The 16,067-nt window shown below is 43.7% G+C and overlaps 1 protein-coding gene across 1 annotated transcript in view; it reads right to left on the bottom strand.

The window, feature by feature from the left end:
* mrc2 (mannose receptor, C type 2) overlaps positions 1 to 16,067 on the bottom strand; it is a 248,976-nt gene that overhangs the window by 111,311 nt on the left and 121,598 nt on the right. The window contains exons 8-10 of the mRNA XM_048560554.2: positions 13,202 to 13,356; positions 8,239 to 8,355; positions 2,131 to 2,246 (exon numbers count right to left, since the gene is read on the bottom strand). Coding sequence (XP_048416511.1) covers positions 2,131 to 2,246; positions 8,239 to 8,355; positions 13,202 to 13,356 — 388 coding nt within the window. The remainder of the gene's footprint in view (positions 1 to 2,130; positions 2,247 to 8,238; positions 8,356 to 13,201; positions 13,357 to 16,067) is intronic.

Raw genomic sequence — 16,067 nt, 5'->3', positions numbered from 1 at the left:
ATGTTGTAACTGTACCAGCATCTACCTCTGACAGCTCATTCCATACATATATCACCCTCTGCATGAAAAAGATGCCCCTCTGGTCCCTTTAATATCTTAATCCCTCTCACCTTAAACCTATGCCCTCTAGTTTTTGACTCGCTATCCCGGGAAAAGGGCCTTTGATATTCACCTTCTCTATGCCCCTTGTGATTTTATAAACCTTTATAAGGTCACCACTCAACCTTCTCCACTCCAAGAAAAAAGTCCCAGCCTATCCTTAAAGTATCAATTTATTAGACCCCACCACCTGAAACATCTTCCGCTTCCCACCCCTCTCTGCCTTCGTCAAGGCCCATTCCTTTCGCCACTCCTTAGCTCACGCCGCACTCCCCATCAACCACTTCAACCTGCCCGGTACCTTCCCCTGTAACCGTAAAAGATGCAAAAACTGCCTACACACACAGACCACCTCCCTCAACTCCATTCAAGGCCCTAAACAGTTCTTCCAAGAGAGACAGAGCTCGATCTATATCTTGTCCAACCTGGTCTATCGCATCCTGTGTTCCCAATGTGGTGTTCTCTACTTCGTGTGACCAGACATAGACTAGGAGAACATCTTCACCTGGGCTGTAACAGCTAACCTAACTACACAGTCACCACCCGTGCCAACTCCCTGCCAGCTCCCCCTCCAATATGTCTGTCCTCAGCCTCCTCCTGTGTTGCAGTGACTTGGAACACAAATTTGAAGAACAACATCTTATCTTCTGCTCTGGTGCCCAAACAACTCACAAGTGAGTTCTCCAATTTCAAACAACCTTCTCAGCAATCCCCAGGGTCCCTTTCTAGCCCAACCTTCTCCTTTCCATTCCACCTTCTGACCCTCCCTTCCAGCCACCAACTGGCTTTATCCCTCCCATTGACTAACCAGGTCATACCTATTACCATCATTCCACTACCACCCCACACGCCCTCTGTTTATCTGAAGCTCCCCCCTACCTTCACATCCATTCCTGAAGAAGAGTAATACCCAAAACATTGACTGCTCCTTTCCTTCAGATGCTGCCTGGATTACTGTTTTCTTCCAGCATCCTGTTTATCAACCTTGGATTCCAGCATTTCAAGTTTTTATTGTCTGCAATTGATTTATTAGTGCCTAGTTTATATTTGTGGTCCTTGCTGTGGTCTCCAGTGCTAGTGGAAACATCTCCTCAATGCGTGCCTTTATAACTTGTTTTATAATTTATTTTGCAGCTCACTGTCCAGTCATCCCTTGCTTTTTCTCTCTTCATAGAGGAGCTGAGATCTGTTTACACTATGGGATTGGGTCCGAGATGCATTGCTGAGGCAACAATGGTAAACAATGCCTCAATTGTAAAATCTCATCCTTGCCACGATAGCATTGCCCCTCCCTGGGCTTGTAACCTATTTCAGCTCCAAGATCTCTGCAGTACTCCACACCTGGCTTTGGGCACATTCCGTGGGCTCTAAATCTCTCCTCCCCTCTCTTCTTCTCCTTTTACAATGCTCCTTCAAAGCTACTTGTACCACCAATATTTTGGTCACCTGTCCAATCCCTTAACGAGACATAATATCAAATTTTGTTTAAACCATACAAATTTTGTTCAAGATGTTGCACTATGATAAAGTCATTATATAAACTGGAGTACTATGCGATATATAGAATGAATCCCTCAGCTTGCTATGAGACCTAAAGAGCTCCTGAGACAGAATGATCGCAATAAGGTGCACATGGCAGGAAGGAACAAATAAGCTATTTGCAAATAACAGCTCATGTTTATAGAATGCATTTTCAAGGAGCTTCGCAAGAGTAGAATTAAATAACATATGACGCCAAGCCATATGAGGTGATCTGTGAGTTTGATGGCCAAAGGTTTGGTTAAAAAAAGATACATTTTGAGGAGTGCCTTAAAGGATGTAAAGTGAGTTCGAGAAATATACAGATGTAAGGAGGGAATTCCAGAGGTTGGGGCTTAGGCAGCGGTAGGCACAGACACTGATGGCAGAGTGATTAAAAGCAGGAATGCAGAGCGGCCCTGGCAACACTGATCTATCTTTTTGGTGCTGGAGTCGTTCAGAGCAGCAAGGTCCAAGCTGTTCACCCTCAGTTTTGTGTGAATTCAAATGTACCTGTTCAGAATCGTCACGAGGGTCGACCTTTGTCCTGTGCATTTCTTCAACGCCTGGTCAAAGGTCACTGATTCCTCACCCACAAAATAGCAGGAAGAGCCGTGCAACCTCCAGCCCTAAGTGCAGAGGAAATGCTTTGTTAGTGAAAAACCAAATAGGCTGATGTGCTACTATACCGGTCAGAGCAGTCCATCATGATCCCAGCTGATGTTATTACCAGACAACTCAGATTCCAGACAGGAACCTTGACAGGCTTGACAGATCCTATTTTTATTTGTTTTGATTTTAACAAACTGGTCTCTCACTGAAACATAAGCACACAATGCTATAGATTTTGCTTTAACAAATGAAGTTTATTACAATAAATTGTTAAAATAGAATAATCCAAATTTATTATACGAATTCAAAGATTCTTAAACAGACAAAAGAAGTATTATCCCATTAATCCCAAAACATTCCTTTATAAACTGAAAAGAAACAAACCAGATTTCACCTAATATACCTCCAGTACAATTCCCAAAACTATACTTGTATAAGACTCACAACAAAGCCCCTGTACCTTCTAACTTGTTAGGTTTAAATTACTTGTAACCTCAGATTTTAGACTGGAACTGTAATGGCTCCTTCCTGGGGCTACCACACTCCTAAGCTTCAATATACTCAGTGTACTCTGATTTTTTAAAATCTCAGCACTTCTGATCCAGGACTAACACTAATTCTTCACTCCAAGCTAACCTAATTCACAATAACTTCTTTCTCAGAAGCATTGCTTTACATAGCCTTCCTACTCAAAGAACCTCACAGGACTGCTCCATTCCAGCTCAAAAGTGAAATTAAAATTCTTTTAGCTATTGAAGTCTCCCTTATATTTAAAAAAGACAAAGTTCAGAACTCTTGAGCAAACCTTTAAGACTCTTGCTGTATCACAAATATTCTAAAATAAACAAAGGTCCATCAAAGCACAAAAGCCATTCACTCTACAGCCAGGCTTCAAAACTGCTTTTGAAAGAAATTGCCATGGTTAGAGAAATAATTGCAAGTTAATTATTAACTTCAGACACACAAAAAAATGCAGAAACAAACTAATACTGAATAACATTGAAAATTATACATGTTTACATCACAAGTGAAAGGCAGTGTTGATATTAATGGTATTCCTGCTCTCAACTTGGTAGCTTCCATAAACAGACCTGCATCATCTATGGGTTGTAACCAAAAGCGGCTAAACAAGGACAATAATTATTTCATTGAGCAGTTGTATTTTGACATAAGAAACCTGGATCCTGTTTCTGAAAGGGAGCTCAAGATGCAAAACAGCAACATTTTTACTGTTCTGAAAACATATTGCATTACAACAGAACACTCTGGTGACTTTCCCTCCCAATCCTCCAAGCCTTGTTATTAATGTCTGTTGCTGCTCAGCTAGTTCATATGCAAAACGTAACATTCTTACTATTCTGGCAGGTTTTAACGTCAATGCACTTAGCAAGTAGATTTGGATCTGAGATTAATCCCAAGCATCTGGAAAGTATTTCAAAACCATGAGAGAATTTGTGCTCCAATTGACTGCGTGTAAAAAGGAACTCTGTACTCCTCCAGTCCCAGGGAACACGTGTTGCAGAAAGTCTGATGGCTTTATATCAATTCCCTTCTCCATCTCAGATGGCCTCAGATGGAACTAAACCTTGGCACCCTGCCTTTTGGGGCTCTAAAGATACTAGACTGGAGGATATGAAGAAACCCCACTCCCACCATCTGAGGGTGCTCATACATGTTAACAAACCTCATGCAAAGTGTCTGCTAATTCTAATGGCCATAAAAGCAAGGGGCCACAAAACTCACTGTTTACCCTCTAGGCTCAACATGTGGGGCAGGATTCCTCAGACATGAGGGACTCCCTCCTTACCAAGGAAGCAAGTCTTCAGTGATTACTGCTGCCCTGCAACCATTTAACATGCCACAAACCTTTAACTGGCCACTTTAAGGGCATCAATATGCACAGTCAGTGGGTCACAAAGTCCCAACGAATTCTCCTAAAATGGGAGACACATTGGAGTGGTTGGGTGATAGGCAAATGTGCAGGTGGGTAGGATGCACACAGGCAAATAGGTGGTGGACAGGCCACACACCACCATTTACAAACCCTGCTTCAAGCCAAAGGGTGAAAGACCATCTAATTTGATGTATACTTGGAAGATAATCTCATCGTAGGTGGCATTGTTAAGCAGGACATGACACAATAGTCTCCCATTTTGAAACCCTCTTGATATTCCAATCTACTGAAGAAAATGAAGCTGAATATTAGCTGTGGCAGACAGTATACCATCCAGTTTGTGCATGCAACCTCTCACATCAAATTTCTATTCCACCATTTACCCCTTTAGTTCCTGGTGGGGAGGGAGGGGCAGTCAAAGGTTTGGTGTGATACAGCTGTTGCATATTATTCTTGAGATTTATTCTGATATTCTTTCTTGGTCTCTCCAGACTGCATGTTTAGAGAAATTTCTTGCCATGGTACCACGCTTCTTAGGCCTTATGTCCATAGCACCATTGAGCCTGTGCCAAGATGGCTTTTTCTTCCCTAATGAAGATCACCTAGTCACCAAGAATTGTAAGATTAACTTCAGAAAATGAGTTTGGGAATCAAACAAAAAAGTCTAAGTCTAAATACTCTTGAACTGAGAATTTGCTGATTGTAGCAAATCATTCCTGGCACAGAATGAAGTAACAAAGGAAACACAGGCTGCCAGGAGGGTCAGAAGCTCAAAATGAGCTCAGCTATTAGATTAATGGAGTTTAACTCAACAAGTGGTAAGTAATGTCTTCATAAAGATCACTGCTGGGTGCAGAAATTTCTCCTTTGTCTCTTTCAAATCAGGGAGATTGAACTCATCCTCTCAAGTGTAAGGAGGGTGACGGAAAACAGTCAACTAAATCTCTCAAGGGGTTTTACTCCAATGGGAATAGAAAGCTCACTTGATTTCAATGGGAAAGAACTGAGTGCACAGCACCAGGTCATTACCATTCACAAGCTTGTTGAAAAAAATCATTTGAATAAACAAGAACAAACTCACATTTTTAAAACATTGTTTACAATCTCTTTACATCGCAAACTGGATGAAAGGGAATGGCAATGAGTCGACACTGTGGTAATGGTAGTGGAACAAGGTAGAAATCTTGCACAGGTTTAAGGTGGGGGCGGAGAAAGAATATGAGGGGCACCCTTTTTCACACAGAAGGTGGTGCGTGTATGGAATGAGCTGCCAGAGGATGGGGAGGAGGCTGGTACAATTACAATATTTACAAGATATTTGGACAGCTACCTGGATAGGAAAGGTTTAGAGGGATATAGGCCCGATGCAGGCAAATGGGATGAGTTCAGTTTAAGACACTTGATCGGTGGGTCAGCAAGTTTGCAGACGACGCAAAGGTTGGAGGTGTCGTTGACAGTATAGACGGCTGTTGTAGGCTGCAGTGGGACATTGACAGGATGCAGAGATGGGCTGAGAGGTGGCAGATGGAGTTCAACCTGGATAAATGCAAGGTGATGCATTTTGGAAGGTCGAATTTGAAAGCTGAGTACAGGATTAAGGATAGGATTCTTGGCAGTGTGGAGGAACAGAGGGATCTTGGTGTGCAGATACATAGATCCCTTAAAATGGCCACCCAAGTGGACAGGGTTGTTGAGAAAGCATATGGTGTTTTGGCTTTCATTAACAGGGGGATTGAGTTTAAGAGTCGTGAGATCTTGTTGCAGCTCTATAAAACTTTGGTTAGACCGCACTTGGAATACTGCGTCCAGTTCTGGTCGCCCTATTATAGGAAAGATGTGGATGCTTTGGAGAGGGTTCAGAGGAGGTTTACCAGGATGCTGCCTGGACTGGAGGGCTTATCTTATGAAGAGAGGTTGACTGAGCTCGGACTTTTTTGATTGGAGAAAAGGAGGAGGAGAGGGGACCTAATTGAGGTATACAAGATAATGAGAGGCAGAGATAGAGTTGATAGCCAGAGACTATTTCCCAGGGCAGAAATGGCTAACACGAAGGGTCATAGTTTTAAGCTGGTTGGAGGAAAGTATCGAGGGGATGTCAGAGGCGGGTTCTTTACACAGAGTGCTGTGAGAGCATGGGATGCGTTGAGCAGTTGTGGAAGCAAGGTCATTTTGGGTCATTTAAGAGACTGCTGGACATGCATATGGTCACAGAAATTTGAGGGTGCATACATGAGGATCAATGGTCGGCACAACATCGTGGGCTGAAGGGCCTGTTCTGTGCTGTACTGTTCTATGTTGTATGTTCTATGTTCTAAATCTGTGCAAGCCAATTAATTGAAAAAGGATGGCATGGCAGCTCAGCGGTTAGCACAGATTCCTCAGCACCAGGAACCTAGGTTTGATTCCAGCCTCAAGCAACGTTCTGCGTGGAGTGTGCACATTCTTCCTATGGGTTTTCTCCGGGTGCTCCAGTTTCCTTCCACAGTCCAAAGATGTGCAGATTCTGTGGATTGGCCACACTGAAATTGTCCTTAGTGTTCAGGGACGTGTCAACTAGGTGGACAGCCCATGGTAAATGTGGGGTTACGGGATAAGGTAGGTGGATGGGTTGGTCTTTGGACGGTCAGTGCGGACTCACTGGACTGAATGGCCTCCTTCCACACTGTTGGGATTCTATGGTTCTGAAAAGGTGTTCTCTCTTGAGCAAAGGAGATTAAGGAGCATTTAATAGCAATGTACAAGATTATACCAGGATAAGGTAGACAGGGAAAAATTGTCTCATTTGCTGATGGTATATGAACTAGGGGGCACAGATTGAAGATTCATGGCAAGTAATGCAGGGTGGTGGGTTGAGGGGGGAACTGCTATGAGGAAGACATTTTCTGTCCAGTGTGTGTTAATGATCTGGAACTCTCCGTCTATGAGGGTGGTGAACTGGAGACGATCAAGGATTTCAAAAGAAAACGGGATGGGTAATTGAGGGAAATATACTTGCAGGCTTGCAGGGACAGGGTGTGACAATTAGACTGACAATGCTATCTAGACAGCTCGTATAGATTAATGAACCAAAAGGCCTCCTTCAATATCAGGAGGGGCAGAAGCCAACTACAATAAAAATGCGAACACATCACAGGAATTGAAACATCAGGAACCATTTAACGGGGCAATTCAACAGTCTGGCATTATCACAAATCTCAAACTGTAAACTTGCCAACTCCTACAAATCTCTGCCAGTCTGTGCCAGACCTCTAGCAGGGAGGCAAGTTTCATCTTCTTCTTTCTCAACACTAACTAGGCTGCAATTCTGATGTTTGGAAACTGACAAATCAACTCAAATAGTCAAACTTTCACAGCCACAGGTTAAGATAGTTATAATTCCAAAACTCATCTTCTTTTAAGGGGCACTGGCATCATTGGCTGGCCAGTATTTATTGTGCGTGCCTAGTTGGCCTTCAGAAGGTGGTGAGGGTCTTGCTTTAGCCCACATCTGGTTCCTCTGGTTGTTACTTTGACCGACAGGTTTCATCACATGGTTAGGTTGTCCAACCCAGTGGCTATTTGCTTTTGAAAGAACATTATAAGCAGCGCTACATCCAATCTGTACAAACCTAGTGCCCAAAACTAGTCATGAATATCGTAATAATAGAATATGCAGTGCAATGTGAATGGGTGATAACCACCAGTCTGCTATTAACCTGTTAATAGTGAATTGCTGGAAGGCCTCATTAAAAATTTAAAATGAAGATACTTCTAACACTGGGAGATAGTACATAATGCGTGATAACTAGACAGTTGAGCCTGACTGTGTGGTACTAATCTATGAACAAACTCTCAAGGAAAAGGCTTGTACTTTGACTGACAGTGTAATGTAGATCGTGATAATTCCTGATACTCGAGATCAGTGGGACAGCTAGGTTATCAACTGGTCATCAGAGGACATTGGAGGGGGGAAAGAGGGGTGGGGGTGAGAAGAGGGGTGGAAGGGGGAAGGGAGGAAGAGAAGGAGATGAGATGGAGAGTAGAAAATAAGGAAAGTGAGGAGAGCAAAGGTGCAAATGAGAAAGAAGGAGAGGGCAAGGAGAGTGAGGTGGACAGGACAGTGTTGATTTACTGACCTTTGTACAGCCAAGATTGTCTTCCAAGAGCTCGTCCTCCTCTTCCGAGGAGCAACTGGGTTTCTTGCAGATAGAAGGCAGTGTGAGGTTACAAGGACCATCATTCCATCGACCCTCCTGGATGCGGAAAGAGGAAGGTGCCATATTTGAGTACTGAGTGTTTGTCAGAAACACGGATACATTAGCCAGTCCTAGGACAACCATCAAGTTGATTGTCACTATTTAACAGTGCACTGATTAATAAAAGCCTGTGAATGTTTCACCCAGAGTTAAATCAACCTTTAACAACAAGATCATCTAACTGTGAATCCCTGTTTAAGTTTTGTCTAAGGCAGCAGTTTCATATAAAGGAGTTTTATTCCGGTCGCACATATGCAAAACCAATATCCAAATTCTATTGTTTTGGTGCTTTTGTAAAGGTCAATAACACTTAATCAATCCCTTTTCTCTCGGACATTCAATTGTTCCTGAGTTGAACACAAATACATTACAGATTCAAGTTAATCTCCCTACTACTCACTCATTACACCTCAGACGGCCGCTCCCTCTGTCAACAAGCCCCTCCCAAGCTGATTACAATTCCTCATCCATCTCCAGAGATAGTCACTCTCTCTCCTTTGCCCCAGTGCAGGTCACTTATTCCCTAATAATCCCAAGTAGAACAAATCACTCCTCCCTGACACAGTTCCCTCTCCCGGATCCAGTAACTTCCACAGCCGTGTCCCTGCTCTTCCACTCCCCTTAAAGAGCTGGTGATTCCTCATTGTCCCTCTTCAGAGTTGGTCAGTCCAAGGCAAGCAGGTCAACTCCCTTACATACCCCAGCCAATTTCCAGTGATGGTCATTCAACTCTGCCCCTAATACTGACCTCCCACCAAACCCAGAGGTCAGTCAGTCTGCCCTGTCCCTACACAGAGTTTGTCACTCCTCCCCTCCACAGTCAATTCCTACAGCTTGACCCGTTCCTCTTTTCAGATCACTCAGGGTCTGTTGACAGCAGATTCCACGTCCTTGTTTTAAATCTTCCAGTGCCCTGATTGTATCCAGCGCTTCTATTTATTTGTAGTCCATCACCAGCTCCTTCTTGCAGGGCATAACCTCCACTGGGACAAAGTGGAGTCACACGTTAAGTTAGTCCTGCTGAGGGGTTGGGAAGGGTTAGGTGTCACATCAGCTAAAGGTACCATTTATCACTGTAACTGATGGTAAATATGAGTTACCCATCCTGCTATGGTGTTGCTGCCCTCCATTATTGCCAGGACAACAGGAATTTATCAATGTAGACACTCATATGATGACCTCTCATGTAACTCCAGTGATGTCATTATGATGCAAATAGCAGTTGTCTTTCCACCAAAGATTTTGGCTCCCAGGGATTCCTGGCTGTATTACATCACCACCAGACCAGGGCTCCCACCAGACCGCTTCATACCCAAAGAGGGTTTTTTTTCAAACATGGGTGTTGCTGGCTGGGCCAGTATTTATTGCCTGTCCCTAGCTGCTTTTGAGAAGGTGGTGTTGAGCTGCCTTCTTGAACTGCTGCTGTCCATGTGCTGAGGGTTTATCCACAATGCCATAGGGAGGGCATTCCAGGATTTTGACCCAATGGCAGTGAAGGAACGGTGATGTACTTCCAAGTCAGGATGGTGTGTGTTGGTGGTGGGTGGCTTGGAGGATAATGTGCAGGTTGTGGTGTTCCCATGTATCTCAGCCTTTATTCTTCCAGATGGAAGAGGTCATGGGTTTGGATGGTGCTGTCTAAGGATCTTTGGTGAATTTCTGCAGTGCGTCTTGTAGATGGTACATGCTGCTATTAACAAATGTCAGTGGTGGAGCAAGTGAATGCTTCTGGCTGTAGTGCCAATCAAACAGGCTACTTTATCCTGGATGATGTCAAGCTTCTTGAATGTTATTGAGGTTGCACCCATCTAGGTAAAGGGGAAGTATTCCATCACACTCCGGACTTGTGCCTTGTAGAAGGTGGACAGGCTTTGTGGAGTCAGGTGGTGAGTTATTTGCCACAGTATTCCTAGCCTCTGACTTGTTCTTGTAGCCACTGTGTTTTTGTGGCCAGTCCAGTTCAGTTTCTGTTCATTGGTTCCCCCAGGATGTTGTTAGTGGGGGAATTCAGTGATGGTAACATTTTTGAATGTCAAGGGTGATAGTTAGATTGTCTCTTATTGGCGATGGACATAGCCTGGCAGTTGGTTTGAATGTTACTTGACACTTGTCAGCCCAAGGCTGGATAATGTCCAGATCTCACTGCATTTGAAACATGGACTGTTTCAGTACCTGAGGAGTCATGAATGGTACTGAACATTGTGCAATCATCAGCAAACATCCCCACTTGTAATCTTAGGATGGAGGGAAGGTAATTGATGAAGCAACTGATATCTCCCAGACTGCATTATACCCAGAAAGTTATTCCTGGCACCCAGGCTGGGAGATTCACTGATGCTGAATTAGTTCCAGCCATGACCATTTCCAGACAGCTCCTTCACTGTAAACAACAGGCAAAGCAAGAGCCTTATAATGCATCATATCAGAGACATTTACCATTCACACTCCATAAGGCAGGTTATTCCCAACAGAGCTAGCAGATCATAAGAGGCTCCAATTCAATGAATGGGAGCTAAAACATTTGGAAACATGATTAGTTCACTTCACTGTTCTCAAATTGCCTGCTGCTGAGGGGTATACTAACACGCTGCAGTGTGTAGCAGGACATCATGATAAATATCTTCATAACTGCAATCTGAACCCCACGTCCTCTTCCCCTCCCTATATCCATCAGAATGCATTGGGAAGCCAGGTGAAAGGCCAGCATTAGCAGCAGTTCCACTGACTGGAGAAGTATTTAGTATTTAGTATAGAAGGTCAATAACTCAATGGCTCCAGCTGACAGAGTGTAAATGATGATGAATGATCCACAAGTTCCAGAATAGTTAATTTGAGGTTATAGATGATAGCTGTGGGGGTTGGCCCATGTTGGGAGTTTGTGGGGGGGGTTGGAGAAGATGATGGATAACATTTGTTTGAAGCCAAGCCCTCGTCAGCTATTGAGAGTCCTGAAGCAAAGGTCAGGTGAATAGCCATGGAACAGAATGCACCAGGCTGCTTTGCATTGTTACACAGATTTTAGGTCAATCGCAGAGGGTCCTGTCTGACAGTTGTTCTCCTACTCTGGAATTGTTGAGAGCTCCTCATGTATGATGCTGGCTGTTAAAGTCACTCATGTTTATTGGTGGGTATCGTGGAGTACGTCTGACAATGTTGGATGATTGTGTTGTAGACTTCTGTGTTGGCCAGGTTACCTACTTTGACTGAGACAGAGTAAGGATCATCTGAGTTTAGGTGTCCTCTATCCTTGGCATAGGTGACCAAGCGATACATCTCATTAGCCCTGGTTGTGTGGAGTTAAGAGCTAGGAATGTTTGTTCGATGGGTGGAGTTGTCTGTGAGCTGTGTTTCATGCAAGGCCACAAGGTCCACACTCCTGCAAAAGCATTCTCTTGCAAACAGCTCACATTTTGCCTCGCATAGGCCTTCAGCATTGCATGAAGTAAAGTTGATTCCACACAATTAACCAACCATCATTATTTTCTCCATTCCACTGTAGAAATTCACATGAATGTCTTTGCCAACAGCAACTCCCTGATGCCTTTTACAAGTGAAAAGTTTCCTCAGATGCTGAGAATTCAAAGTGTGGAGCTGGATGAATACAGCAGGCCAAGCAGCATCTTAGGAGCACAAAAGCTGACGTTTTGGGCCTACAGCCGATGCTGCTTGGCCTGGTGTGTTCATCCAGCTCCACACTTTGTTATCTCTTTCCTTGGATGCTGTTGTCTTTAGTCATTGAAGAGTATTGAGCATACGAGGCAGCCAATTGGCCCACCCTACCTATTCTTTAAACTAACTATTCAATTTACCTTACTGCCCAACAAACTTGCAAATGCTTTTCAACTACTTATTCTATTCTAAACTGAATTAGTCCCATTTGCGTTCATTTGGCTCATACCCCTCTAAACCCTTCCTTTACAAGTTACCACTGAATCAGCTTCTGCCACCCTTTCAGAAAACACGCTTCTGGTGAATGTAATCCGCTGGGTAAAATAAAGTTTCATTTCCCATCTGATTTTTTTTTTGCAAATAAATTAAAACTTCTCTCTGCTCCCTGCTGACCCTCCACTCCTTTCAATCTGCTCCATCAAAACTCTTCTGAAGATTGTGAAATTTTCCCAAGGAATCAGGAATACTAAACTCAGTTGCTTTCCCACAGTGCAATTCCTTCTTGGGATGTTATTAAACTGGACTGAGTGCAAATAGGATTTACAAGGATGTTACCAAGACTGGAGGGTTTTAGTTATACTGAGAGATTGGGTAGGCTGGGCTTTTTTCTCTGGAGCATAGGAGACCTTATAGACGTTTATAAGGTCATGAGGGCCATGGATAGGGTGAATAGCCAAGGTCTATTTCCAGGGCAGGGGAGTCCAAACTTGAAGGCGAGGGGGGAAAGTTTTAAAATGGATCTTAGGGGCAACTTTTTCAGACAGAGGGTGGTGTACACATGAAATGAGGTGCCAGAGGAAGTGGCAGAAGTGGGTATAATTACAACCTTTGAAAGACATTTGGACAGGTATGTGAATAGGAAAGGTTTAGAGGGATATGAGCCAAATGAAGGCAAATGGGACTAATTCAGTTTAGGAAACCTGGTCAGCATGGACAAATTGGGCCAAAGTGTGTTTCCGTGCTGTATGTCTCGATGACTGAATTTAAAGCAAATCATGGATTACACAACATGCCTCAAGACCACAGAAAGTACACTAAATTCTCGATCACTTGAGGAAGACGGCAATGTTACTAAACATAAAAATGGCCATTCTACATGCAGGAGGACTAAATTACATTTGTATTCTACACCCCCAACCCTAACAACTCCTTGAAAGGCAAACGTAACTCTCACCGAGCCCCAGAGTGTGACGCAGTCCTCTTGACCACTTGCAAAGTTGTTGGGCTCAAAGGGATGCCAGAAAGTGAAGCGAACTGGAGTCCCATCTGACCACTCAAAGTTCATTTGGCGCTTGATGTCATTAAGACCAATCCACAATTCCTCGGCATCTGCAGTGGAAGGAGAGACACAAATGGAGTCAGGGAGCTGACAAATGGAGTGATCACCAGCTGCCCTGCAGTATTCACCAGACACAGAGCCCAGATACAGACCCTCACCCACATAACCCTCAAGACAGACACATCTAGACACATATCGTACTGAGAAATGCACCAGCCCAGACACAGACCCCATATACAGATCCTCATCCTCACCCTGATGTACAAGCTCTCCAACACACATGCCAGATACAGATGCTGCAGACACACACAGAGACACACACCCTAGACACAGGAGCTCAACCAAACAGCCTGTGAGACACATGCACCCAAACACATCTGTACCCAGACATGTAGCCCCAGCCAGACAAAACCCCATGTCCCCAAAACATCGCTTCCCAAGTATACAGCCTCGGATACACCCCATCCCCCAGACACATATAGACCCAGTTAGAAACATAAACATACAGATCCTCAGGCACACACACCTACGCACATACATATAAACATGCACAAAAGCAATCAGATGATTTCTCCTTATTACTTAATCAGAGACCATTCCTGAGTTTTACAACGTCAATAATATCTTCAGTTACATGCCCTGTGAAGTCTGAAGCACTCACTGCAGTAGGGAGGAGGCAACTGGTGAAAGCAAAACTGCCCCATTGAAAGGCCCAAGTGGGAAACCCAGAGCAGGTCCTGGTAAGTCTGGATGCTGCTCTACTAAGAAAAGTCATGGCCACTATCTCTGAGACAGTCATGAAAAGGTGGCTCCTGTCCAAATTATTAACAAGTGCTCTTTCCATTCGCTTCAAAATTATCCAGGCTTATGACAAACATATTCTTCACTCAGCTGGAGTTCAGGGTTTAGACGGTGAAAGCACTGCAGTACTCAGAGGACAGGCTGACTGGCAGAAAGCAGACAGTGGGCGCAGAGGTATTTTTCAGGATGGCAGCCGGTGCTAGTGAATTCTATCAGGGACAGTGTTGGGACCACAACTATTCACATTAGGCATTAATGAGCTAAGGAACTGAGGGCATTCTTGCTATGTTTGCAGATGATACAAACATATGTGGAGGGACACGTAGTGTTGAGGGAGGCTGCAGAAGGACTTGGACAGGCTAGGAGAGTAGGCAAAGTGTCAGACAGAATACAATGTGAGAAATTGTAAGGTTATGTGCTTTGGTAGGAAGAATAGAGGCACAGACTATTTTCTAAATGGGGAGAAGGCTTTGGAAATCTAAAGCACAAAAGGACTTGGGCATCATAGCTCAGATTTCTTCAAAGAATAATATGCAAGTTCAGTTGGCAGTTAGGAAGGCAAATACAATGCTAGCATTAATTTCAAGAGAACTGGAATACACAAGCGGGGATGTACTGCTGAGTCTGTATAAGGCTCTGGTCAGACTGCATTTGGCTCCATATCTAAGAAAGGATGTTCTAGTTTTGGAGGGAGTCCGAAGGAGGTTTACCAGAATAACCTTGGGGATAAGCTGCTTGTCACAGGAGGAACGGTTGAGGATCAGTGTCTGTACTCAATGAAATTTAGGAAAACGAGAGGGAATCTGATTGAAGCTTATAGAATACTGAGTGGTCTGGATACAGTGGATGCGGAGGAGATGTTTGCACTAATAGGAAAGACTTGAATCTAAGGGTACAGCCTCAGAGTGAAGGGATGACCCCTTAGAACTGAGATGAAGAGGAATTTCTTCAGTCAGAGGGTGATCAATCTGTGGAACTCATTGCTGCAGAGGGCTGTGGTGGCCAAGTCAGCGTGTATTTAAAACAGAGATAGACAGGCTCTTGGCTAGCAACATTAGAAACACATCAGCCATGACTGAAAGGCAGAACAGACTCAATGTGCCAAATGGCCCAAAATCTGCTCCTATCTCTCATAGCAGGTTGAGAATTTCCTGGAGTGCATGTTGCAGGAGTGGTCACTCAACACTCACAGGAAGGGTGAGAAGATATATACTCATCAGTTGGTCATCCAGCAGGATGTGGAGTTGATGTCAACACTGGAATCCTCTAGGAGTGTGGCATTCCCAAATTGATTTTTATAAAATCATAAATCGACCACAGCACAAAAACAGGCTATTCAGGCTGTAAAATTCTTGCCAAGTTGACCACAGCCATATAGATGAATGTCTCTAAAACCCTGCAATTTTTTGTCTCTTTAGGTGTTTATCTAATTCCCTTCTGAAAGCCACAATTGAATATGCTTCCCTTACATGCTCAAGCAGCAGAGTCCAGACACTAACCAAGAAATTTCACCAAACTGTTTTTTCTTCAATCCTCAAATTCTGCTCATTCAAATGACCATTATCCTGCTGTCTGGTACATGTCACCATTGAGAAGCTGCAGAACAAATGGAAGGGAAGGGAAACAGCCCGAAATCATGACCCATGTGGGAAACAATGTCATTGGAATACAAGGATTGAAATCTTTTTATCTGATTTTTCAGGAGCTTGGGAGGAAATTAAAAAGCAAGATGTCATTGGGCCAATTCTGGATTACTCCCTTTACCATGGTCTAGTGAGCACAGAAATAGTAATACAAAACAGGCTAAATGTGAATAGATAGTTTGAGAGTACTACGACTTTAAGAAGTGTATTTTATCCTTTTGTTTGAAGAGAGGTTTTATGACATAGGTTATGAGCTGTCTACTTGATTCCAATAAAGTAAACAGCTTATGAGGCCTTTGGTTTTGTTTTAAAGTTGG

This window comes from Stegostoma tigrinum, chromosome 31 (genome assembly GCF_030684315.1).
Source record: "Stegostoma tigrinum isolate sSteTig4 chromosome 31, sSteTig4.hap1, whole genome shotgun sequence".
NCBI lineage: Eukaryota > Metazoa > Chordata > Chondrichthyes > Orectolobiformes > Stegostomatidae > Stegostoma > Stegostoma tigrinum.
The sequence above is the reverse complement of the archived record's forward strand: the minus strand, read 5'-3'. Positions and strand labels throughout refer to the sequence as shown.